Consider the following 27,509-nt stretch of genomic DNA (forward strand, 5'->3'; position numbering starts at 1 on the left):
CTAAAGAAGAATTAGATAATTAGGCTCTAGAGGCCTAGTTAGATAAACTAATATATCTAAGATTAAAAGGAGTTATAAACCTACCTTTATTATAAATATAGTAGTACTAGGAGGTTCCTATACTAGAGAGTACTAGAGAGGTATACTCCTTTAGCTATTAATATATATACTATATATAAGGCCTAGAGTATAATACTTGCCCTAGAGCTACTTAGAAGATAGAGTTCTAGAAGCTCTAGCTAAGAGAAAGGAGTCTTAGTATAGTTAATCCTCTACTAGATAGTCTAGTATAAAAGAATTTCTACCTATATATATACTAAGAACTAAATACTAAGTATAGGTCCTAGTTTACTATATAAAATAAATTTATTTCTTAGCTATAGTTAGAAGAACTTAGTAATATATATACTTAAAGTTAACTCTTTAGAAGATAAGATAGGATTAAGATAAAATAAATAGTACTTTAGTAAAGAGACTATATCTAGTACTCTCTAAGAAGAACTTAGAATAATAGTTTAGAAAGATAGCTATATTCCTTAAGAAAGAAGACTTATACTTAACTATTAAGACCTTAATATCTACTCTAATAACTAATAAAGCAAACTATAAAGCAATCTACTAGATTTAGCTTTATATTAGTAAAGAGAATAAAGAGATAGTATTAGAGAAAGAGATAGTAAAAGCTATCTAGTAAGAGCTAAAGAAGAAGTATAAGAATAATAAAGTATTAGGAAGGAAACTAGTATAGTAGTACTTTACCTTTTAAATAATAAGTTTATAGAGTATATTATAAGTATAGTCTAGCTTACTATTACTTAGGAAGAAAATAAGAGAGGCCTAGCTAGTAATAGTAGAAGTAGTTAAACCTAAGAATAGAATCTAAGTTCTACTTAGTAGTCTATCTAAATCTTAGTTATCTATTAGAGATACTATAGATACCTAACTATACTTATTACCTAATAATATCCTTTCTATTCTAGAAAAGAAAGAAGTAGAGATACCTAGGTAACTTAAACTAGAGAGAGGATTAGAGTATTTAGCTTATACTAAAAGAGCTATATAGAGATAATAATAAGAGAGAAAGAGAATAGATAACTTAGAGTTATTTAAAGCTAAGTAGTATACTCTATATTAAAGGAAGAGATACTTACTATTAAGCTATTAGTATCTAGAACCTATAAGAAGTATAGTCTTAGCTTTTAGAAATATAGGTAAAGTAAGAGCCTTTACTATAATAGAGGATAAGACTAAGGAAAAGTAACTAGCTATTAAGAGATAGACTATTAGAGAGAGTATTACGATTTAAGATTCTATAGATACTATATCTTTCTATTTAATAGTTAGGCCTTAAGTAAGTAGTACTTTAGGCTTTAGGAATTCTTAGTAGAAGATATTTCTTTATAGGCTTATAGTAGATAGAAACCTAAGCCTTTCTAACTACTTACTTCGGAGAGTTTTACTTTACTTTATTCTACTATATCTAGATAGATTAGACCTCTAAATTTAATATCTATTACTATAGTAGACTTATAGAGTATAGAGTAAAGTTCGTAGTAGTAAGACGACTAGAACTATAAGTATCTTGCTTTTATATAGACTAATTCCGAATTATATCTAATATAGTAGGTCGAGAGGTATAATAAAGACGCTATAGAAGAAAACCTAATATATAAGGAATATCGCTATATATATAGTACGAAAATAGATAGATAGATAATTCTTATATACCGGTCTACCTCTTTTTAACTAGAGTAAGTAGTACGCTCTATAGATTTCGGTTAAGGGAAAAGCCTTCGAAAAACTCTTATATATCTCTTTATTTATAGCCTACGTAGCCGCTTCCTTCGCTTCTATTTTCCTTCGAATAATACTAGGTATCTAGTAAGTCCTCCTTTTACTAGGCTCTATCCTTCCTCTTCTCTCTTCTCTTATCCTTCTATACCTCTTCTCTTATAAGTAAGAATTAGTCTAGGACCTCTTCTTAGATAAGCTACTTTACTACTATATATAGCTCTCTTTTTATATTAGCTAGATCCTTCTAGTTTATAGATACCTCTACTTAGAATAGTAGGTATCTTCTCTCGTTCTATTTTAGGTAGAATATATATATATATTTTAGTATCTTATATTCCTACCTATATTCGTAGTCTAGTATAAAACCTAGGACTCTCCTTTTAGTAAGATATTACCTTATCCTAATATACTCTATCCTTAAGAGTATAACTATTATACTCTCTAGTCTAGTAAGTCCTTTATATAGAGTTAGTCTAATAGTAGAGAGGGTAGTAGTTTTCTATACTAGTAGTTATTCCTCTCCTACTCTTACTTTTCTCTCTTTCTTATTCCTTTCCTACTTTCTATTCTACTAGTATTTAGCCTACTATATCTTATAGCCTAGGTATATCTATATAGTTATTTCTTAGCCTTATACTATCTAGAGGATTTCCTTCTATCTAGTTTAGGTTAGTAGTATAGGTTACCTAGCTCTCTTTCCTACTTATACTTATCTTTTAATCTTTCTATATCTATTTTTAGTATACTAGTATATAGGTTAGGTGTCTTGCTTTTTAGATACTTACCTAGCTAGGTCCTAGATATATAAATAGAGAGGAGTAATATTTGCTTCTCTCTCTAGAATAGCTATTATAACTAACTTATATACTCCTATAATATTCCTTAGAGCCTCTCTCTAGATCTTCTTAATAGGTTTAGTAAGGTTCCTATAGTAGCCTTATATACTCTCTAAGTTAGACTAGACTTAGTAGCTAAAAGTAATAGCTAGTCTTACTACTACTATATAAAGGTACCTTACTTTTTAGAAGGATACTCTCTATATAGACTTATATAGTCTCTAAAGTAATTATATTTAGTAGGCTCTTTTTTCTACTACTTATTTAATATATAGGCTCTATTTAAGTTTAGTATCTACCTATACTCTAAGGAGTCTAAGTAATAGTAGTAGTTCTCTATTAAATCTCTAGATTTAGACTATAGCTTTAAAGTTATACTTCCTGCTTCTAGTAAAGTAGATTAGCTAGTATTTCTATAGTATAAATTCTACTCTATATCTTCTTACCTATTCTTTATATTTCTAGTAGGCTTTCTTAAGTTATCTATAGTTATCCTCTATTAATATACTATATATAAGGATATTAGAGTTATTTATAAACCCTATTACTAAAGTAGTCCCTTTATATAGTATTAGGAGTAGAGTAGAAGTAAAGAAAAGGAAGAGGATTAGAAATAGAGTAGAGCCTTAGAGAATTCCTATATTTTAGAGCTTTAGTTAGTCTATAAATTCTCTAAGCCTTAGGTAGGTAGTTCTATCTTAGAGGAATAATTAGATAAAGCTAATAGTATAGTCTAGGAAGCCTTTTATTCTAATATTATAAAGTAGCCTCTAGTAGAAGACCTTATTAAATACTTCTAAGATATTAAGATAGAGTATAGATACTATAGCTCCTAGCCTAGTTTTCTAGATAGTTCTTACTTATTTAGTAATAAGGTCTAATACTAAGGTAGTAGACCTACTAGGCCTAGTATCTATTTATTCTTCTAGAAGGAGCTTCCTTTCTTTAGTCTCTTTAGATATTCTCTTAGTAACTATAGCTTCTAGGACCTTTACTATTATATTAAGTAGAGTAATAGGTCTATATACTTCTAGCTTTAAGTAGTCTAGTTTCTATAGTTTCCTAAGTACTACTATTATAGAGTACTTAAAGGCTTTAGAGTAGTATACTATTCTTAGGTATATAGTAAAGAGTTTAGCTAGAATTAGAGTAAGTTGTTCTCTATACTCTTTAAGTAAGAGCTTTAGTATTTAGTTAGGTCCTAGAGCCTTATTACTAGATAGTTTCCTAAGAACTCCTTCTACTTCCTTTAGTTAAACTTTAACCTTTATTTAGAATTAGAGTAGTAGTTAGATATATTAGATATTACTTAGGTCTACCTTTCTTAGGTCTAGGAAAAAGTATCTTACTAGGATTATAGCCTGCCTTTTATTAGTATCTCTATTATACTTTATATTAGCTAGGCTTAGGAAAAGTAGTAGCTAGTATTTTTAGTTAGCTCTCTCTCTAGTCTATTTAGCTATTTTCTAGATCTTCTTAGAGTCCTCTATAACTTCTTTTATTAGTCTTCTCTAAGCTAGGTTTTACTCTCTTCTTATAACTTTACTTCTTATATATAATACTTTAATATATAGCTTATAGCTCTATTCTATTTTATAGTTCTTCTATTCTCTTCTCCTTTTTCTTACTAGCTTTATAGTATTCTTATATTCCTAGGTCTATACTATCTTTATATAGCTTAATAGTCTAGCTATTAGAACTATCTCCTCTATAATTCTCTAGATAGAGGATTATATTCTATAGACTAGTATATCTAGATATTCTTTTATATTAAGTAGAAGTTAGTTAAGTTAGTTAGTATCTTAGGCTATAAGGTCTTAGATTCTGTCCTAGTTAGTAGCTTTCTACTACTTTGTCTAGCTTCTTTCTATTAGCTCTTAGAGGTTAATATAGAGAGTTATTCTAAAGAGGATATAGTTAGAGCTATATATCTCTTCTAGAAGAGCTTTATATTCTTAGATTAGATTTTAGAGGAAGAGGCTAATAAAGACTAGGTCTAATATTTAGTAGCTAGCTATATATCTTTTCTATATAATTATTCCTAGCTCTAGAGCTAGCTATAGTTAGGCTTTTATAATTGTTTTAATAAGCTTATCTACTATAGTATATTAGGTTTAGGTTATATTTCTCTTCTATTTTAGATAATAGAAGTTAAAGTCTCCTACTACTATATAGCTTACTTTTATATCCTCTAGAGTTTATAATAGTACTTCTTAGAGTATAGAGATAGTCTCTTCTTATCTATAGCTTATTAGCTCTAAGAGGTTATAGTAGTTATAGATAGAGCCTACGAAGTCCTATTATATACCTCTACGCGGTCGTAGGTAGAAACAGATAGCTTCGGCTATACTAGTAAAGTATAGGGCAGCTAGGCACCTATAGAGGCAGGAAGAAGGCGACAAAAAGTCTAGAATTTCGACCTAGGGAGACTAGAGAGCTCCTAAGAATACGAAGACGACGCTAGCGCGGCATAACTACTATAAGATTCTAATACTCGACTATAGGATAGCCCTTCTAGGTAGTAAATACTACTATAGGTCTAGAGGCTAGAGTAGTAACCTAGGCTCTAAATAGGCTAAAGAGAAGGAACTAAGTATACCTAAGGGAAGGCTTTAATAAGAAAGAGCAAGGATAGTAGAAACAGAAGAAAGGAATAGCAGAACCTCTACGGATACTAGGACAATTAGCTACTAGGAGCCTTTTATCTAAATAGGAGACTCTAGGGCAGACTAGTCCCCTACTCTAGAGCCCTCTAGAAACCTTAAGTCTAAAGGCAGAGCATCTAATATAAGCTATCTAACTCTATACTATACTTAGAGCTGCCTATAAAGATACCTGCTACTATTCTAGACATTCTATAAAAACTAGAATTTCTCTAGATATAGGTTATATAACTAGATACTAAGGAAGGTTAAAATCTAAGTAGGATTTATATAGGGAGACACCTACTCTAGGAACTAGTAAGAAAGAGTTAGATATAGGATTAATATAGATACTAGTATAGGGATAAAGACTATATATATAAGCTAGAGTCCCTAAGCTAGTAGGTAAGAGGATCGGGCTCCTAAGCACTTAGTAATATAAGAAACAACTAAGGAAAACTATATTATAAAGGATCTAATAAACTATTAAGACAATACAAATTGTCCTAAGGAGAACTAGAAACTATAGAAGCGGCAGGCTATATAGAGCTTACTATAAAACATAAAGATACGAGGGGGTTTTTCTGCCGGAGTACTAGTACGAGAGCTTTTCTACCTACGGAAAAATATAGGGCGTGCTGCTTACTCTAGTTAAAAGAGGTAGACCGGCGTATAAGAATTATCTATCTATCTAGTTATAGATAGAGATAGTTCCTATAGATATCTAGACTTAAATAGTTACTAAGTTACCTATATTATAGAAAAGTAGTTTCTAGCTATTAGTTCTAATTTTGTCTAATATAAGTATTACTACTCTTAGGTTCTAGTAGAGTAGGAGAACTATAGAGTATTCTTTCTTAGCCTTAGTCCTACTATTTATAGTATTAAGCTATAGTTCTTATAGTACTATTACTATAGCCTCTTCTATAGCTTAGCTATCTAGTAGTAGAGTTTAGGTAGTATTTAACCTATTAATATTATATTAGTAGATTATTAGAGTTTAGCTACTTATAGAATTCTTAGAAGAGAAACTTAATTAGGTTAATATCTATATTTTCCTAAGAGGTATTTATTACTTCTTAGATATTCTTATTCTTCTATATAGAAGGGAAGTAGAGCTTACTTACTTACCTCCTACTAGCTATTACTATTACTATAGTACCTAGAGGCCTATCTTTATACCTAATATCTCTCTATAGAGGCTTAGCTAGTAGAGCTTTCCTTTTAAGAATTATAGGTTCTATAGTACTATCTCCTTATATTAGGCCTAAAGCTACCTCCTATTACTTTTCAAACTACTCTAAGAATACTCTTACTTTAGCCTTTATAGTAGCTTTATAGCTATATTAGAGAGAGTATACTTTATATTCTTCTCTATAGTTACTATATTTAATTTTCTTCTTCTTATAGCTATCTATTCTATACTTCTCTATATAGTATCTATATATATCTTCTATAGCTCTATAGTAGATAGTAATATATCTAAAGCTATTATACTTTAAGTATTATATAATCCTCTACTATAGGTAGTATAGTTCTACTATATACTATATTAACCTAATAGTAATACCTCTTCTATATATTTCTCTTATAGTCTATCTATCCTATACTACTATTACTACTAATAAGAAGTTAGTCTCTCCTCTTACTCTTTAGTTCTTAAGCTAAAAGGCCTTCCTAATTTTAAGCTTATCTAGGAACTAAGTAAGTTTATCTTAGTTTAGCTAGACCTAGCTATTTATATTCTCTAGCTTCTAGGATATCCTAATACTATATATAGTTACCTAGGTACTTAGTATCTCTACCTAGGCCTCTAGATATATATCCTTAAGCTAAGATTAGTCCTTCTCTAGCCTACTTTTCTCTTTTTCTTTATAGAGAATAACTTTAAGGTCTCTACTTAGAAGCTTTTATATAGCTTTAAACTACTATACTCCTAGTTTCCTTCTAAGCTCTTTATAGCTTATCTTCTTTACTATTTCTCTTTCTTCTTAGTTTCCTATCTTTACTAAGATAGTTATAGATATCTAAAGCTAGAGTCTTAGTATTATATATCTAATTTAGACTATCTAGACCTATATTTTAGAGGTAGTAGTAGTAGGTATTAGGTAGCTCTAGAGAGTTTTCTAGATAGCTTAAAGAGTCTAGGACTCTTTTTAGTAAAGAGTAAGATAGAGGAGAGTCTATTAGGCCTATTAGAGAAGAAGAAGAGTTAGGGAGAGAGAAAGAGTTATCTAGATATCGAGATAACTCTAGATCTATTCTATAAGTATTTTTAGATTCTTTTATATTATTAGTTTTAGAGTATTAGTATTAGTAGTTACTTTCTAGCTTTATTAGCTAGAGAGAGGTAGTTATAAGCGGATTTAGGCCGCCTAGGAGTTAGAGTCGTAATCTTCTTCTTCTAGGCTCTCTTCTCTACTTATAGTATTATAGTATCGGTCGAGAGGTATTATTGCGTATTAGGAGGCCTCGAGGCCTCCTACTATTATTATCGTCGCCTACTAGAACGCGTTTATATTTTAGTCTCTAATATATAAGTATTATATAGTAAGTATAGGCGCTACTAATTCTACTAGACGATAAGTAATAGGAATTATAGAAATATACGAAAGTAAATCGATAAGAGAATAAATAAGTAGTTATCTATATAGTATATTCTAAAAGAATTAAGAAGCCGACTATACTAGACTATATATATAACTAGAGAGATAATATATATTATATATATTATATAGATAGATAGATAAAGTCTTATATTCCTAAACCGGCTTCTATCTAGGTCTACGTAGAGCTATCTATATATCTTTATCTAGAGAGCGAAAAGTCTCGTAATATAAAAACCTATCTTCTGTTTACTTCGTATATCGTGCCCGTTACGGCGCCTTTAGGTATCGAGTTGTCGTTATATACGATTGCAGATTAGCGATCCTCGAGTACCTATTCCCTCTTAGGTCTAGGCCCTCCTCTCTCTCTTCTTTTCCTATCTCTCTCTCTCGTCTCTACTCCGTCGTCGGCTCTACCTCTACCTATACGAACTATTAGAGGCACTTAAGTACTATTAGGCGTTATGCTACTAGTTTTATCCCCCTCGTAGTTAATAGTATAGTCTATATATTTATACTCTCTATTAATCGGATAAACTCGTTCCTGCTCTATACTATATTCGAGTACTAGAGTAGGATATGTTTCCCCGTTTATCGTCTTGCTCCGTACTCGTATACCGGGCTATCGAACCCTAGGACATTCCTTATATATAGGTATATATTAAGCCCGATATACTCTATTTAGAGTAGTATTACGGCCGTGCTCTCGGAGCGGGAGAGCTCTTTATATTTCTAGTATCGGTTATCGTCTCCTCTCGTCTATATATACTATATAGAGGGCGCCTATAGGTCTGTCTCCTATCGTTAGGCTACTACGGTTCTCTAGCTTTCCTTCTACTAGAGATATTAGATATCGTATCTATTCTATACTTCGTTAGGCTACGCTTCTTCCTATATATTATAGCCGAGTTAAGTATTACTTATTTAGAGGAGATCTTCTATATATTATCGGCAGTACGAGTTTCTAATCTTATAGTACTAACGCTATATATATTCCGTTACTATTAGGTTTTCTGTCTTCTAGATATATCGGGACGTCTTCTCGTATAAGTAGTCTTTAATTAGTAGGGTGCCTATTTCGCGGTATAGCGCGTCTACTAGTATAGTATAGTAGGCTCCGGCGATTCGGTATAGGTTAACGTTCTAGGCGACTTCGAAGAGTTATATATTCGTTCGCTATTATATCGCCTATACTAGTCCGCTATATATAAGTATAGTTCGTATAATTATATTATATATTTGTCTTATATAGAGTAGGTCGGCTCCCTACGTAGACTATAAGAGTCCTTATAGTGCCTTAGTAGTCGCTCTTACCTTTTATATAGTAGCCTCTATATTCGCCTTCTAGTTAAGCTTCGAGTCTATCTAGACTTCTAGGAAGCGTAGTAATTCTACTAGTTCGCTATTAAACTCTACGATCGTAACCTTTGCTATTTTATTCTATTTTCTCTTTCTTATAAAGTAGATTAGCTAGTATTTATCGGAGGTAAACTTAGCTCTATATCGCTCGGCCTAGATATAATACTTCTTATAGACCTATTCTAGCCTTTTATAGTTTCTCTCGGTCGTAGTACCGACTACTAGTATTCCCGTATCGTCGACAAACTCTATCTCCGTCGTCTCTCTACTCTCTAGCTATAGGAGGAGTTCGGACGCAAAAAATAGGAATAGGATTAGCGATAGGATAGACCTCTATAGGATTCCTATTATTATCGCTTATTTACTACTTATAGCGTTGCCGAGTTAGAGGCTCGTCGTACAGTCTATAAGGAATAACGTAACGAAGTATATTAGCTATAGTAGGAATCCTTTCTAGCGTAGAATATAGATAAGGCAGTCGTATAAGACTTTATCGAAAGCGCTAGAGATATCTAGGTAGAGTATTAATACTACCTTCGGCTTCGGGCAGCTCTACGCTATATAGATCTGTTCGGTTATTAACTCTAGTACGGATAGAATAGAGCAGTTTAGTCGGGCTCCTATCTATATTACTAGGAGTAGGTCTCTTTCTTCTACGATAGCTAATATATATCGAGCTATAATAGCTTTAAGGAGCTTTGCTATCGTATTAAGTAGAGCAATCGGTTAGTATAACTTAGCCTCTATATAGTCCGGTTTTTAGAGCTTTCGTAGGACTACTATAGTTAAGTCTTTCTACGTTTCGGAGTAGAAGCCTAGTCTCGTATATATAGAGAAGATATTAGATAGAGCTAGAGCGAGCGTACTAGTATACGCCTTAAGGAGTTCGTTCGGGATTATATCTAGGCCGGGTACTTTGTTTTTCGGGAGTCGTTTTATCGCCTTAAGTATATCTTCTATTATAATCTCTTAGTCGATAGGGATTATTAGAGTTTAAACTAGCTAGATATCGCTTAGGTCTATATTAACTAGTAGCGGGAAGAAGTATACTACTAGGGCTCTCGCTTTACTCTTATTACTATCTTATAGGTAGCTGCTTTAGAATCGAATAGAAGAGAATTAGAGAAAGGTAGCTTATTTCGGTTATCTCGCCTATTTCGCTAGTTTCTATACTTTGCTATTATCGGCTATAACTTCTCGGATAGTCTCTCGCTATACTTATATTATATCGCGTCGAATTTGTCTTTTTTTTTCGTTCTCGGCCTTTTAGTATAGAACGTAGTTAAGAACGTCCCTACTCCTTCGGTATATCTACTTTGCCTAGTAGGCCTATTTCGTAAGATAGCTATATTCCGTAGTCTACTATATAGTAGCGTATAGTAAGAGTTTTGCGACCGGCACTTTTGCCTAGATTATAAGCGTAATCGTAGTAGTTAGGTCGACGGCTATCTAGCTAATATCTATCGTAGAGTCTAGGCGTTAGGTAGTAATTTCGTCTATAGTCGCTCTTATATCTTCTCTAACTCCTTCCTAGTCGGCCTTCTTCTATTATAGGCGCGGCTTATATTAGGTATACTTATAGGATAGGAGGAGTTCGGTAGCTATAGGCTAGTAGTCGGAGCCGTAATCTAGTTCCTCTTCTATCTTATACTAGGTAAGGCTAAGGAATATATCTCTACTAACCTATAAGAGATCTAGTATCTATCGGCTTCTCGGGGATTCCTAAGTAATAAGTCTCTTAGATATAGCTAGTTATACGTTATTAGTTTCTATAATAGCTCTTAGCTTTAACGCTATCTAGTATAGTCGAGAGTTGCCTTCTAACTAGTCTAGGTAGTATAGGTTAAAGTCTCCGACTATTATAAACTACTATTTATTCTCGAGGAGTCTCCTAATAGTTAGGAGCGTCCCCTCTTCGCGGCCTCCTATTAGTTATAGTAGATTATAGTAGTTAAGGACTACTATACTTCCGTAGTATATTTCGACTATAACTATAACGATATCGTCTTCTACTATTATAGCTTTCTATATCTAGAGGTCGATTTCTTTAGAGATATACGTATACGTTCTCGTAGTTCCCGATCTAGAGATAATATAATAGTACTCTAGTATTTAGGATATTAGTTTCGTAGATAGATTAATCTAAGGTTCTTAGATAGCGACTATATAGTATCTCTTCGAGTCGAGTACCTATAGGAAGAGGATTATTACCTTATTTCTACTATAGTTTATATTATACTATAGGATAGTAAGGGTAGGTATATTATTTATTATCGTCTGCTATATTATCGTCTATTAGGTTCCTAGCCGGTATTACGTATCGTAAGGCTTTAGGCGCGCTAGAGAGGAGGATATATATATCGAAGGTATAGTCGTCGCCTTTTATAAAGCTCGTAATCTTACTCTAGCTACGGTCTCTTACTATCCGTATAATATCTGCGTTCCTCGGCCTTCCTAGCTCTCGCCTAGCTAGTATTATATCTATCGGAGACTCTGCCCTTAGGCGCTTATCTCTCGTATTATATATAGATACCGGTAGTAGCAGTAGTAGAGGTAGTAGTAGGCCTATCCTCTCTATTATTAGGCTTATCTTTATTATTATTCGGTCGAGGATGTTATATAGCGCGATATAGGCTCTCTATATCTTCTCCTTCTATATCTATCTTACCTAGTATTCTAACTACTATACTACGTATTTCCCTCTATAGTTAGTATACTTATTACTACTAGCTATATATATACTTGTCTTATATTTCTCTATATACTTCCTATACTCTACTTCTGTTTTATAGTACTTCTCGATATAGTCCTATTATATATATTTCCTATATTATATAGGTCTATACTTCGAGGAGTATAGTTCGACTGTCCGGAAGTGCCTCTTATAAGTAATACCTCGTAGGCGGATTTCTCTAGCCGTTTCGATATTATTTACTTCGATAACTATACTCGTCGTCTTCCTACCTACTCTATAAGCTAGGCCTTTTAGGAAGAATACTCGTTCGATAACTAAGCTAGGGTATAGTATCCTATTACTTTAGATAAACTATACGATCGTATCGTTTGCGTTTATTTATATACTAGTTATCGGTATATTATATACTAGTAGCTAGAAGCTGCTCTTCTCTATTCTTACTAACTTCTCGAGGCAAACTATTACCTACTTTTCGTCTTTTTCTAGTTCCTTTAGGCTAGCCTCGCTAGTAGCGAATACTCTTACCTCTTCGTAGGTTTTCTAGACCCCGACTACGTTACTACCCGCGGTTTTAATACTCTTAAGAATATCTATATAGAACCTTTCCTTTAGAGCTTCGCGTTCCTTTCCTTCTAGTACTCGGATTATAGTTACGTAACTAACTATAGGTATATAGTACGTATCCTATTCTCTTTCGATAGTCGTAGGAGAGGAGGGTCTTTAGAGTCGCCGCGCGTATTATAGCGGCGAGTTTGCTTACCTCTTTAGTAAGCTAGTCGATTCGGTCGCTCTAGATAGAGTAGAGGAGGAGTAGGGATACGACTTCGTACGCGTCGTAGAAGGCAGAGAGGATAGGGTCCTTAAGTAAGAAGGTTTCGGTCTCGAGGACCTATCTAGCTCTATTAAGTCTATCTATTAGGTCTGTTTATATCTAGTATATTAGTATAGTAGTTACTAGGTTTATAGGGCGCGTTGCGCCCTTCGGAGTAACCTTTAGCGTCGCTAGTAGAGGCCTTAGTTAACTATCTATTCTCCCGCCGCTATTACTAGAGGCCCTCCTATCTATCTCTTTAGTTTGCTAGCTATCGCTAGCGGTTGCTTCGTCTTTGCTATTTATATTAATAATAGATAATTATATATTATATACTCTCTATATAGATAGTACCTTTATATATCGTCTATATTATAGAAAGATCTCGATATAAACTCCTTCTCTAGCTTTTACTTTTTAGTAGTTAAGTTAGTCTCTACGAGATATAAAGTCTAATTTAGCGATTATTATAAAGTTATTAATTAAAGAGTCCCTATAGTATATATATCTATTCCTATCTTATATAAGATAGAGGCCTAATTATCTATTAGTACGTATCTATTATTATCTATCTACTTATTCGACTATTTAATAAATTAGTTTATATCTTAGAAGTAATATATAGGAGACTCCTAGCTAGTCGCTACGCTAGCTATTACTTAGCGCTTATCTATAGCTATCTATAAGAGTATTAGAAATTCGGTATAAGTTTATTACGAAACGCTTAAGTACTATACTAGCTTAAATATAGTATATTAGAAGTCCTATTAGGTCTTATTAAAATTCTACTCTTCTAAAGTATTATTATCTATATAGCAGATTAAATTACTAAGTATCTCGCTTAGATTAATAAGGAAATTTTACTTTTTATTTATAGTTAGGAGAATATATTTAGTTATAGCGCTACTAATTATCTAGAGGTAGTTTCTATAGTTCGGTCGTAGTAAGATCTTAGGCTATAGTTCTCGAGGTATATTATATATAAACTTATACCTAGGACCGAATCTAAGATACGTAACGCTACGATATATAATAGAAGCTAATTCTCTTATTACTATCTTAGTAATATAGAGGTAGGTAGTTCCTAGACTCTAGCTTAGGTTCTCTATTATAGGCTCGGTAAGAAGTTACGTCGCGCCGAAAAGAAGAATATAGAGTATTCTATTAGCTCTAAATAGAACTACGAAAAGTATTATTAGAGTTAGATAGAGCTACGAGAGCTCTTATAGGTTATCTATTAGTAGAAAGGAATAATAAGCCGATTTAGTACTCGAACGCGAATATTTATCTTTATATATATAGTACTTAAACGTAGAATATAATATCTTATACTAATCCTTAGAGATATATAATATTACTTACTATCTTATAGACTCTATATAGAGAAGACCTAAGAAGCGGCTCTATTTACTACTTCTAATCTCTTATATATCTCTAGTTAAGACCTATTATAGATAGATACTACCTATATAGTAAATAATATAGTAAAGACTATTATAGTCCTTATTATATTACTTACTAGACTAGATAGATATCTATATACGAGCTATAAGTTTCGAGTCGAGAGTAAAGAGTACTAAATATAATCTATAGAACTACTTTATACTCCGGAGCGTTTCTCGTCTAGAATATCTTATTCTAGAATTATATCGTACTAAGGACCGATTTATAATATAATCTAACTTAGTTACTTCTCTAAATATACTCTTTTACTTAATATACTAAGCAAAATAGTAGATTATCGAATAAGCTTAAGTATATACTTATAAAAAGACTATAGAGAGGTACTACTAATTATAAAAGAACTATACTTAGTATAGAGAAAAGAGTTATTAGCTTCGTTCTTCTATTAGTAGTAGAACTATAAATATTATACTATATTACCTCTAGGCTTCTAGCTCTAATTTTATATACTTTACTAGGTTCTAGAATATATTAGATCGCCGAGGACTAAAATATAGATTTTAGTTTATAGAAGAACTAGTAATATTACTTTCTTAGTATAAAGTAAAAAGAAATATAAGAGTTTTTTAAAGACTTTTCTCTCGACTAAAATAAATAGAGCGTACTACTTACTCTAGTTATAAAGAGATAGACTAGTATATAAGAATTATCTATCTCTATCTATATATCTATTATATAGTAACTAGAATTAGTAAAAGCTAATAGTATAATACTTATAATTAGACTATAGAGGTTACGTTTATACTACTCTAAGAGTAGTATAAACGTATAATACGTATCTAGATTAGTAAGTAGTATAATCTATTAGAGAGGTAGACTAGGCCCGTCTAGAAAATAAGTTTCTAAAATCGTAGGCAAGGCGGACGACGCTCCTATAATAGATAAATACTTATATCTATCGTATAGAGAATAGATATCTATTCTCTTACGCTCCCCTTTACGACGTTCCGTGCTTCTACGTTAAGCCGGCTATGCCTTTAAAGTAGTACGAAGTCTCTACTACTCTTCGTTCTCTATTAAGTGCCTTGCCTTAATAATGTCTGAAGCCTTTTCCGCAATAGCGTAGACCTGCGTAAGATATTTTCAATATACAATTCACTCAATTAAGTCCGACTGAACTTACTGTATGGACCAGCCGTGCAGATGGTAGGAGCGGAATAATACTGGAATCTACCACACTTAGTCTCCCAATACCATGCACTTTCAAATCGCTGCCAACGACTCCTCCAAGCTCTAGCGGCATCATAGAGCAGCCACCACTGGTGTGCGAACAAGATGGATAAAGCCGTCGATGCTGGTTCAACGCCGATATCACATCTTGGGGGCTTGTATAGTTCGATCCTGGCAGAATCTCGACGGGGTTGAATTCGTTAATCAACGCTGACGTAGCGAACAGTTTCCGCGTGTAGTTCACCATAGAGCTTATAAGGAGCGTGTCGATTGGGTTTGACAGTGTGTTGTACTGCACGACTGGTGGAGAAGAGTAAGGAGATGTGGTGTTAAGGAGCACACTTCCACGGGACAATGGCTTCTCGAGGAGGTTGAAAAATGTAGTGCTCCAGCCGTTGAAGGCAAACTCGTATATACCAGTCGTGGGCGATAGTAGCTGCTGCTTCAACGTGCGGATTTGGGCTTCGTATCCGTTGTATACAGTCTTCGTATATGCGGCTGGGAGGTAGTCATTGAAGTCAGTATGCGAAATTGTGCGGATAGTGTCGACAAGGTGTGGGTCAATCTGAGCAAGGGAAAGCGAAGCGATGAGATTTCCAAAACATAGTGTCAATGGACCCGTCTTGTTCTGCTCGTATTCTCGTTTCGCTTCCTGGTAGAGTGTTGCGTTGCGTACATAATCTCGCCACTGCGGAGCTCTGTACCCGGGAAGGCTCCAGACATAGTTGATGACTGGTGTGTCTTGAAGGTTCATGCCCACACCTGGCAGGTTATGAACGAGTTGAATCTGTGAAGTCAGTCAGCTAGAAATCCCTGATTTGTGCTTGTGTGCGACCGGTACCTTTGCTTCCTCGAGTAATCGACGCGGACCCACTCCAGAAACCTGTAAAAGGTAGGGACTGAAGACCGGACCTGCGGCGAGTATAACTTCTTTCCTAGCAGAGATGTACCTCAGCGAGTCTCCCGTCGAGTGACGATTCCTGATCCACACTCCAGTCGCACTTCGGTTCCTGAAATCAATGCGGTGCACTCGTGCTTCCACTAAGAGCTTCAGGTTTTCCCTTTGAGCAACGGGGTCGTAGTAGGCGGTTTTAGCGGAACTCCGAGTCTGCGTGTCTGGATTCTGCGTGCTTGGTACCCAGGACACGCCAGATTCATCGCTCCCTTCTGGCCAAATGCTGACGTCTTCTCGAGTCTGCTTTATGGCATCGATAAACAGCTCCTGTTGGGGTACTTGCCATGCCGGAAAGCTGCTATGGACCGGACCATCGGTGCCCCAAGCCGATTTGTTCCAGGTCACTGAGAAATCTTTGTTAGCTTGACTTTTAGGCTGGCTGAAATTGGAGCTCTTCATAAAGTAACTGTTTTCCAGGCGTTAGTGGGAACTTATTGAACCAGTGCTTTCCATTTCATACGGGAAAAGATCATCCCAGCCCCATCCATCGTTTCCTAGATCCAACCAAGCATCATAGTCCTGGGGCGAGCCCCGATTGAACAGCATGCCATTGACGACGCTTCCACCTCCTACGGTAGCTCCGACTGCGACTGGAAGCACAAGCCCGTCCAAACGCTCGACCGGCGCAATAGGGAAGGTGTGGTAAAGTTCTTGCACACTTAGATCCTGCTGCATGGCTTCAACAGAATAGAAGTTCGATGTTTGGGGTATGTAAGCTGTTGCATTCTTTACAAGACCTCCGCATTCGACCACGAGTACAGACGTGTTGGTATCTTCGGAGAGTCGGTTGGCTACGACGAGGCCGGCGGTCCCCCCTCCAACAATAATAAAGTCATAAACATCTTGAATTGCTGGCGGGTGATATCCTCGCTTCCATTGGACTGGCTTGTCACATTGGTTCCAGAGAAGGCAAAGAAACCAAGAGAATGCAACCATCATCGAGAATGCCAACTCTACTCCAGAGCTGCGTGTGTCGCAAATTACAGCGTGCGCTCTTGCGTATAGACTGATGCTGCAGACTGTCAGCCTTCGGTTCCTAGCACTAACTCCTGGTTCCAAAACAGCAAATGCATGATAGGGCTCTTGGTAGGCCTTGAACAGTCTGCATGACCTGGTACGGCTGCTATCCTGGTCCCACAGAGCAACGATTTCATCTTACATCTCCACATCCTTACGGCCGACAGAAGTTCCAAGGAACGCTCAGGGTCACTGGAAAGCTGCCAACTCTATCGCCCAAGTATTCTGTCCTAACTTCGAGAGAAAGTTTCGCATAGACCACTGGAGAAGACTTTGTCAGTATCGCCATTTCCAAGCGGGGGAAGGCACCGATGTCAGTCACTGCTCTGAGTTGTTCTAATGCAGGATAGCAAGGACACTTTTTCATGCTTCCGGAGTCGAAATGTCTTCCACCGTAGATAAAAGGGTGATGATTGGGCGGGGGATAGCATTTCTTCGATGATATTCCTGGATCCCCTCGACGGAATGAATTGGAACCACCTCACATTGCGGCTTTCGACGAGACAGGGCACATTGTCTCGACTTTGTCACATCAGAAGTGCGCGATTTTCGAATTAACTTCGCACGATTGTGGCATGTCCTCACGCGGCAAAAAACCGGCGATGGTATACGCTTGTTTTTACGTGGGCTTCCCTAGGAAGTCAGGCCGTCTGTGCTAGTTCTCGGCCTGATCGACGACTGCGGTGTGTCAAGGGTAAGGCAAGGGGTTGGCATGAAGTGACCTCAGCCTCGAATGTTGCTTAATAAAAGTAACTTTTGCCAACTTGTATACTGCTTTAGGAAAGGCGACTCTGAAGCGGAGTATAGACAGGGCTTCGGGCGATAGAATTACAGTTTCCAGTCGGAATCCGCGACGAGAGAGTTCCAAGTTAGTGCGACGGCAGTAAGCCCCAAGTAGGATCAAACCTTGTTGCAGAGGTCTGCTTCCTGTGTACATAAGGCTCATGGCCACTTCTCCTCGTGATGTACTTGAGGTATTGTCTTGATAGGCTAGGGTACGCGCAAGTTTTAGTGGATCCCTTCATCATGAGGTTTACGTGAAGTTAGCAAGATAATAGGACATTGTTGTATCGAATAGCGTCTGTTCATCGTCCACGTAGTTTCAAAATCGACAAAGGGACAAGACGCCAATGTACTAGACAGGGTTCTGTCCATGCATATATGCTTCTTCGAGATCTGCTCAACTAAAACTTTGCTGGAGCACGTTCCTTCGATACCATGAGCTTCGTCCTAGCAACTCGCGATGAGTGCCCTGGTCTACGCACAGACCTTGATTGATTACGAAAATGATATCCGCTCGTTGTATGGTGTGTAACTTGTGAGCCACGACAACCACTGTCACCCCATCTTGCTTGTTGACGGTATGAAGATGCGCTTTCCAACGAGCCTCAGACTGGCTATCAAGACCACTTGTTGGCTCATCAAGCAGAAGAATCTCGGGCTCACGCACCAATGCCCTTGCGTTACACAGACGTTGCGTTTCGCCGCCAGAAAAGCGACTCCCGACTGTGCCACAGTCAGTCTGGTACCCTGATGGAAGTGCTCGAATGACTTCATGAATCCCAGCGCTACGGGCAGCGCTTTGGAGTTTATGAAGGGGACTCATCTCCACACTTGGATCGGATCCAACATTGAGGTTAAAAGCAACAGGGCCCTCAAATAGTGAATTGACCTGTGGAACCAGAGACATGCTCCGGCGGTAATGATGCATTCCACTGCCTTCTGCGTGTATGTCTTCTCCGTTGATGAGGACACGCCCCCGCGAAGGGGCATACAGACCTTCGATGAGACTGAGTATCGTCGATTTTCCCGAGCCGCAGTCGCCGACGAAGGCACAAAATGATCCACGTGGGATCGTGAGGGTCAGTTGACCAAGAACTTCGCGGGTAGGTCGGCTTGGGTAAGCGAAGTGTATCGATCTCAGCTCGATGATGGGTGTGTTTTGTGGCCATGAAATTACCTTCCTCCGTCGCAGGGCTTCTCCATCGTGGACCGTGAATGCAGTAGTTCCCACGTTGGAACGGCCGCTTAGGTTCGATATCTCCTGTTTTCGTGGTATCAATGCGACAAGGTTCGAGATCCTTGTCGTAGCTGGGCCAGTCCGAGCCAGTTCGTGAGGAAGGCCCATGATTTTCCCTAACCCATGAGCTCCAGACGCAAGCGATGGTAGCGCCATGAACATCTGTGCTGCACTGCAGTGGCCGGCAAAGATTTGCTTGACGCCCCACCAGTACGTGATCCCATGAACGAAAAGTGGGAAGCTCATCGATGCTGCCAAGAAGAAGTTGGCGTAGATCACCTTGCGCAAGCGTACAGCTCGGTGTGCCGCGAGACTGTCCGCGAACGCCCGCAGTGCCTCTTCCTCAAGCCCGAAACAAATCAGGTGACGGACTCTGCTGAGAGATGCTTTGTTCGTATCAATGGAACGTCTGAACGCCTCGTAGTGCAGGGCGTAGAGCGGGCCAAGCAGCTTGGAGCACAAAACCCCGGCTGCGCTCACAAGTGGCAGAGTTGGCAATAGCATCTGAAGGTTGTCCGTCAGAAGTCAGTACATTGCTCAGCATCTTCCAAGGGACAACGCGAATCTAGCGACACTTACGACAGCCACCTTCCAAGCAACTACATGTGCGAATGCTGGTCCTACCGTGGAAGAGACGGCAGCGCCGATGGTGTGCTCAATAATCGTGGCTGTCAAGTTGTCAAGCAATGTAGCATCGGCGAATGCACTGTCCCTTAGTCTCAGGTGGCTATCGTGCCAGGCTAGGTCTTTATTGAGCAAAGCGTGTAAAGACAGCACTCTCACACGGCTGAGAAAGCTTTCGGTAACGCGGTCAATCGCATACGCCCCAAGGAAACCAGTAGCAGAAACAATCATCCCAGTCGCCACAAGCATCAAGCAGTAGGCATGGCTCACACTAGTGGACTGGGGCTGTGCTGTGGTGCTATGGGGGACTGCCGTCTGGGCACTCGCCATGAGGACCGCATCGAGAAGAGGTGACGCGCTGAGTAACATGGTGGCCAGAATTGCTATCCAGACGTAGCAGTTTTGAGATAGTGTATGCTCCCGGAAGAAGGACACGATTTGAGGATATGCTGGTACTGTACTGATCGATTGCTTGCTGCGTTCCGGGGCGTGCGTGAGAGGAGCAGCTGGCCTGATCACTTCCAACTGCTTCCCTTTGCCGGCTTCTGGGTCACTGTGTTCAGAATGAGCCTCCATATGCTGGAAATGAACCAACTTCGCAAACGCGCCATCGTTTGACATGAGCTGTGTAAAGCATCCCTGATCGACCACAGTGCCATTGTCGATGAGTATGATATTGTCACAAGTTTGAACTGTTGATAATTTGTGCTGTGTGTGGGTCAGCGCAGCAAATGCATATCATGAGGCAGACTAACCGTGATGAAGACTATAGCTCGATCGGCGTATCGCACGCGTAGATTGTCTTGAATGCTCCTTTCGGTCATGGCATCAACTTCTGACGTTGCTGCCAAGAAATCGTCAAAGCTGAGTGGCAATGCGTAGATGTTCCAGAACTTGACGTACCTTCGTCCAAAATGAGTATAGGAGCGTTTCGTATAACTGCTCTGGCCAAAGCAAGCTGCTGCGTCTGACCACCGCTCAAACTCGCACCTCCTGGCCCAATTTCAGTCGCCATTCCGTATGGTAGAGCCGAGACAAATTTTGAAGCCTCTGTCAGCTGCAGTGCTTCGACCACCCGGAAAACAATGGCTCTCAACACAACTGAGCCTCTGGCGGCTTCCTCCCATGTCTGACCGCTTCGAACCCGTTCAACCATGGAGGACAATGCGTGCTGTGTTGGCCATCCCTCCATACAACGGACCAGTCCTTGCGCCACATTTTCCAGAACCGAACAGCTCATGAGCACAGGCCTCTGGTCTGCTAACGCAATGCTACTTCGTAGGCTACGGATGTTGTAGTCACGGATGTCCCTACCGTCGAGCTGTATGGAACCAGAAATAGGGTCATACAATCGGCACACCAGACTGGCTAGAGTTGACTTACCGCCTCCTGAGCTGCCGACGATCGCAATAGTGCCACGTCCTGGAATCTGAAAAGAAATGCGATCAAGTACAAATCTCTCCTGACAATCGGGATAACGAAATCGGACTTCACGTACGTCAAGCACTGCTGGCGATTTTGGAGCGGGCAGGCCTTCGAGTGATCTCGCGTCAATCTTTGAGTTTCGTGACAGCGTTGGTAGGAGTTGCTCATACGACGAACGCGCGGCGGTAAAGGCATTCCAGGAGGGAACGAGCGAGGAAATGGTCAAGGACATGGCAATCAGGTTGCTGGACACCGCGGTCGCCTGTCCCACGGTGATCTGACCAGTGTGCCAGACGGCCGTTGCCTTGAGAGCAAAAGGCAAGAAATGAAGTAGACTTGCATGACTGGCAAAGAAGAGGCGTCTCACTCGCCAAGTAGTGTCCAACGACCGTAGTTTCTCGTTGAATCGTTTTTCAAATCTGCTCGATGCTTGGAACGCATGCACCACCATCAAGTGGCAGAGAGTATCCGAGGCAAATGCACATGCCGCGCTGATCCCTTTGTCGATTGTTCTGCTCAGTACTGTCTCTTGTCCAAGCATAGGGAAGAGCAGGTACAGCGGAAGCAGCATTGACATCTTCCAAGTCGTTGTAGGAGACTCCCAGAAGCTGACTCCATACGAGAAGGTTGTGGAGGAGGCGAGAGAGATCAATATCCCCAGTTGTTCCCCGACACCTCGGCGGATGTTGTCAATGTCCGTGTCCAGATACGTGTCGAGCTCTCCCGGCGACTTTGCGTCAATGTGGGCAAGATCCTGGTGCACCAGAGCGCTCAAAGCAGCGTACTGAATACGCTGTGTCAGACGTTCACCAAACAGACCCCAGCAGGCCAAACTGATATAGTTGAGGACGAAGTGGCAACAGGCTATCATCATTATCATCTTGATATACTGCCGAGCTGGGCCTTGTTGCGATTCCACCTGCGTCCAGGCAACGGCCTCCCGAGTGGACAGCCCATCGAGTAACCGGCTGTAGACTGAGCCAAGAGAGGGAGTCGATGCCCCAACCAGGACCGCGGTTACTGTTCCCACCAGCAGGAGCAGACTGTCGAGGCTCCAAGGTTTGGCATGCAGCAGGAAAAATGTTTCGCTACGCATTCTCAGACTTGCAACTTCTTCGCCGACCAGCTTGAGGACGGAGCTTCCAATATGATCAGCTGAAGTGGCGTAAGAATTGCACAGAGCACCGTGACGTTGGTGCGAGAAAGACTTGGTAGTGCGAGCTTGAAGCTGAACGTTCGCAGTCTAAGCGCCGATGTAACGACGGAGAAACCAGTAGCTGTCTGTGTCCCCTTTGTTGATCCACGCGGTAGAAGGATGTAATGCCTGCCATCGGATTGACAATAGGACCTTGATACATGTTGCGGAAGGCTGCGTTAGGCGCTGCATCCTGAAAGTTCATACTTCGCATGTGCTGCTTACGCACCTCGTGGATGGCTGAGTTAAACAGCTGTTGTCTCCAATTTGTGCTAGCAACCATTCGCCAATAAAGCTTCAACTGGCGGCAAGCCGGTTCATGCGCCCACGGGGTCAGCCTAGGGTTGGCATCAGGCCTAGCCCATGGAGTAAGCCCCGACCATGCTCTCCAGGCTACAAAGCAGGGACAACTTTTTACGCCTAGCCTGCTCTAGTGAAAGATGCACAGGCGGATGACCGGAAGTGGCATCGTCATCGCTTGGCACTTCGCGAAGCTTTGCCAGGCCCGGAGGTCCTGGCAACATTTCTGACCGACTCGAAAGTCGGACTCAAGAGCCCGTGAGAGTGGAAACGCTGGCTGAATTCCTGCTCATGGACTAGCCTAAAGACTGACGGCATGTGATGAGAATGCTGTACATCACAGTGCCCGAAGTGCGTGGCAAATTCACAGAATCGTACCATTGTTCATATGGCACGACCTGCGGCGCCAGGGAAGGTCTCAAAGACTTGCCAAGAGTCTGTGGTATAGAACAAATAGCGCAAGGTCGCTCCTGCACAATAATCTCCACATCATGATGAGGGCTCAGAATGTCCCCATTTAGGACGAACAAATGCGACAAGCAAAGTTTTCCCATTACCAAGGCCCATCTTCCAGTAAGCTAACAGGCGTCCAAGGACATCGGATAACTCTGTGCTCGCCGCCGCGGGACCATTGGTTATCTAGCCTCCACGACTTGCGCATACGGAAGACGTGGTTTGATATCAACGAGGTTCCAATGATGTTCTTGTCCACCATGAACGTAGTCTTGTCCTTGTAACAGCTCCCATGGCGATACTGTAGAGGGACACGGGGATCATACAGCTCATCAGAGTTTTGATCTCCTCTTAGGCTCGCTGAAGACATACTGCAACGAGTAGTGAAGGAGTCCGGTTCTCACATTGCACTGAAGAGGACTTGTCATTCATGCAGTCTTCAATACAAGGTGACAGGACAACGGCTGGGATCAACAGGTCGAGGCCTGACCTTCTTACTGATACCATCTACTACGTCCACAAGATGGTTTTCACAAGGTACTGGACCGACATCCCTGGTGGAAAGCTTCTCTAGCAACACAGGGCAATGAGGCAATTACACTATAGCAATACCCTAGTTGTTGCATGTGCTCGTCCGACTTTCCCATGCAAGATTGAATCTTGAATTTCGCCCGACTCGTGCTTTCTGAGCTGCTTAGGGCGGCTTCTGCATTGTCAGTGAGTCGTGATATAAAAGCAGTTGAATTTGAGATCCGCCGGCCGAAATCGTCGATCTTCCTAATACAAGTACGATCTGCTCTACAGCTGAAAGCATGCCTTCCCAAACCTCGATCTGGAATCATATTGATGAGCTCACTCGTCATGATGTTTTTCCCAGCACCGAAGCCGGTAAGGGAGAACTTGTTGTCGTCGGAACCGGCATCGCGTCCATTCGTCAGATGACTGTCGAGGCAGGTAACGGTCCACAGCTTCGTTGAAATGTGCGGCTTACCTCTCTGTAGGCATTGGATTACATTCAACGAGCGGACAAAGTATTCTATGCTACACTCGATGCAGTCACCGAGACTTTCATCAAGCATCATGCTCCGAGCGCTGAGGACTTGTATCAATACTATGATACCGAAAAGGTACCGTTATGCTGTGAGGATCACGTCTTGCGGCAAGCATTGTCCTGACTCAGACATAGAACCGCGTTACGACATACGTCCAGATGGCAGAGGTGATCCTCTCCTCTGTTCGCAAGGGAAAACTGACAGTAGCCGTTTTCTACGGTCATCCTGGAGTCTTCGTCACTCCTTCACACCGTGCAATATACATTGCTCGTCACGAGGGATACAAAGCCCAAATGCTGCCAGGAGTGTCTGCCGAAGATTGCCTCTACGCAGATTTGGGCATTGATCCTGCTAGTTCTGGTTGCTCCATGTACGAAGCCAGCTTCCTTTTGAACGAACCAAACAGGCTGGACTCCCGTCACCATCTGATCATTTGGCAAGTTGGTTGCGTTGGGAAGGAAGCCATGATATTCGACAATAAGGAGATATACAAGGTTTGTTTGGCTCGTGTATAGTACCGGACATCGCTCACAGCGTGTGTCATAGCTCGCCGACTACTTGGAAGCGGAATACGGTCCTGACCATCCAGTCATCGCGTACTTAGCCGCCATACAGCCTTTCCATGATTCGAAAATGGACAAAATGACGGTAGGAAATGACGATTGGATGAGTGAACGGAGCGGTGCTGATCTGATGTTTCTGCGTCGTAGGTTCAGGACCTTCGCGATCAGGACAAAGTACAAAACATTCCAATCACTGCTGGAACAACGCTCTATGTTCCTCCGAAGAAGCTGCCAGCAAATCCTCCAGCTTACAAGGACATGGCAATTGGATACCAACTTGCCCTCACTTCGGCCTTCCGCATCAGTCACCCAGACTTGGACGTCGTAGAGACGTACACTCAAGAAGAAAAGTCTTGGTGTGAAGAACTCGCCTCATGGTCTCCGCCGAAATCGTAAGTCATGACACAAATTGACTCCGACGTTTGACAAAGCAGTGCTATGCTGATTTTTGCCCCAGGTACAATGCCAATGCAGCACCACCTGTCCTACGTCGTATCGCCGTCAAGCTCGCGCTGCTACATCATAGACTTCACGGCAACGTGGCTCTATCTGATGTCGCAAACGCAATCACGACAGCAGAGCCCAGCTTGACAGACGAGGAAGCAAATCTGCTCAGGCAATTCGTTGGCCACTTGGACTTCATGTTCAAAAAGGAACGCCCGCCTCAGTCCGTCACTACATCGATCATCAACAACACCATCGTTCCACCCATTGTCACCCAATTGAATATTATTCGCAAGGATGGATCGATCATGAAGGGGGTGAAGAAACCTTCGCTTTATGTGTACTAGGTTGCCATGGATCGTGCAATTCGGCGTGTCTGTTTCAACAAAACGTATATGCCGTTGGTGGCGCTACCCGCCCGGCCGAACGTCGGGGTTATTGTGTTTGTTCTACAGTAGGAGTCTAGGAGTCATGTTTGGAAGAAATGATATTCGATCGCGTTTCACCACTCTTCTCCCGCTTCTAAGTTTCCATGCCTCTTGAAAGGGTTTGCTTGCTGCTGTTATCTAAATCGAGATATATGGATCACAATCCGTTCCCCGTCATCGAGTGTGGGTGGTGACAATGCTCCCTTCGGCATTGGCACTTCGGCGTTGGCACAAAGAACAGCAATGCTATTATTATTCACAAAATAGCAAAGAGAACTAACTCGATGCTCTCGCGACACCAATCTTGGGCGTCTCCCGTATCAAAGGCCGTGTGCCATGCCCCTTTCCAGTCTGTATCAGCTCTGGCCGACGGAGACGAGGGTTGAGAAACACTTACATGGCTCAGTCCGACCCTCGGAGCAGGTGTTTCGGAACACGATCATCTCATCTGGGGTTTGGTCGCTCACGTAGTACCACAGATGAGCAGAGTTATTCTTGAGAAAAAAGTTCTCCGTCGAACTATCTTCATGATCCGGTGATGTTAGCGAGGATCCATACCTATAGTCGAGAGAGCCTTCTGCGAAAGAGGTGAGAGACAGCGAGCGATGCGAGCGGACTTACTACCATGGCCGGGGCTGCGAGAGCGCAACGCATCTGAATCACGATCCACGGAACGATAATCACAAAGCGCCAATGGCCAGTCATTGTTCGGTCCCTTGATGACTCTCCACACACTGTGATCGTTTCAGCCACATTTGATGATAAGTATTTTCGTAGGAGTTGTGGGACGCGAATCTTACTTTAACTGATCGAACGGGCGATCTACCACGGCTGAAGCATGTTCCTTCCCATTAAGAAGTTGCTTCAGCCGCTGAGCTCCGCTCGTGGGAGTATAATCCAGATGGGGCACAGTCAAAGGCTGCTGATAGTGAGATTCCCCTTCAACACCACTGGGCAGGGCACTTGGGAATCCCGGATGTCGTTTGCGACGTAGATGCCCCGAATATAAGATATCAGTATAGTGTGGGAAAGCTCGTAGGAGGAGCGCACGGATATGCGCGAAGTAGTGCGATGCAATGGACGAGTCGGAGTCGATCTGAGGCAGGACGAGATTGTCCTGCAGGATGGCGAAACCGCTGGTGTCTAGGTTGAAAGACGAGAAATCGTACGGTGGTACTGTTCGCATGTCGTGAATGAGCAGAGGCGAGAATTCATAGCCGTATCCAGCCTGTGTTGCACCATTGCCCTCTTGCTGCGCTGACCGCAGCGTGTTGCAGTTGTGTGCGGTGAAGTATATCATGTTCCATTGTCGTGACGTGGTAGGAGACATGTTGGTTGCAGTACGATATAGATCGACGGCAATGGTGGCGAGCGAGATAGGTTCGTTTCCAGCACCATGAGGTGGACGGTAGCTACTGCGCTATAGACTATACGGATCGCGTTGAGATGGAGCAGGGGACGGAGAGGACGAAAAGGTACCCATGCTGCTTTGCTGGATTTCCTAGCCCCGGTACCCATAGCTGCTGGCTTACACGATAGGCAGGGTGAGAAGGTGCAAGCTGTCTCGAAATGGCTGTCAATCTGCGCGCGCGAACTTTATGCTACCACCGCCATCTGTCATCAAAGTCTCTTCCCGATCTTTCTCGTTCCATTCGG

The 27,509-nt window shown here is 40.7% G+C and overlaps 4 protein-coding genes across 4 annotated transcripts; 1 reads left to right on the top strand and 3 right to left on the bottom strand.

The window, feature by feature from the left end:
* Positions 1–15,206: 15,206 nt before the first annotated feature.
* Positions 15,207–17,007, bottom strand: RHO25_002937 (uncharacterized protein; the record flags this gene model as incomplete). The annotated part of the gene is made up of 4 exons (XM_023598476.2): positions 15,207–15,275; positions 15,331–16,164; positions 16,219–16,738; positions 16,793–17,007. The coding sequence occupies 4 exons, from the start codon at positions 17,005–17,007 to the stop codon at positions 15,207–15,209; spliced, it is 1,638 nt and encodes a 545-aa protein (XP_023455949.2).
* Positions 17,008–18,529: 1,522 nt separating this feature from the next.
* Positions 18,530–22,298, bottom strand: RHO25_002938 (uncharacterized protein; the record flags this gene model as incomplete). Its single annotated transcript, XM_023598477.2, has 4 exons — positions 18,530–19,873; positions 19,949–20,701; positions 20,749–20,837; positions 20,897–22,298. The coding sequence occupies 4 exons, from the start codon at positions 22,296–22,298 to the stop codon at positions 18,530–18,532; spliced, it is 3,588 nt and encodes a 1,195-aa protein (XP_023455948.2).
* A 1,880-nt stretch (positions 22,299–24,178) lies between these two features.
* RHO25_002939 (uncharacterized protein) lies at positions 24,179–25,772 on the top strand (the record flags this gene model as incomplete). The annotated part of the gene is made up of 6 exons (XM_023598478.2): positions 24,179–24,316; positions 24,368–24,493; positions 24,553–24,912; positions 24,965–25,066; positions 25,129–25,373; positions 25,439–25,772. The coding sequence occupies 6 exons, from the start codon at positions 24,179–24,181 to the stop codon at positions 25,770–25,772; spliced, it is 1,305 nt and encodes a 434-aa protein (XP_023455951.1).
* Positions 25,773–26,109: 337 nt separating this feature from the next.
* On the bottom strand, positions 26,110–27,183 carry RHO25_002940 (uncharacterized protein; the record flags this gene model as incomplete). Its single annotated transcript, XM_023598479.1, has 4 exons — positions 26,110–26,195; positions 26,251–26,376; positions 26,475–26,587; positions 26,654–27,183. 4 exons carry the CDS (start codon positions 27,181–27,183, stop codon positions 26,110–26,112), a joined length of 855 nt encoding a protein of 284 aa, XP_023455950.1.
* Positions 27,184–27,509: the final 326 nt, after the last annotated feature.

Source organism: Cercospora beticola, chromosome 2 (assembly GCF_033473495.1).
Source record: "Cercospora beticola chromosome 2, complete sequence".
Classification (NCBI taxonomy): domain Eukaryota; kingdom Fungi; phylum Ascomycota; class Dothideomycetes; order Mycosphaerellales; family Mycosphaerellaceae; genus Cercospora; species Cercospora beticola.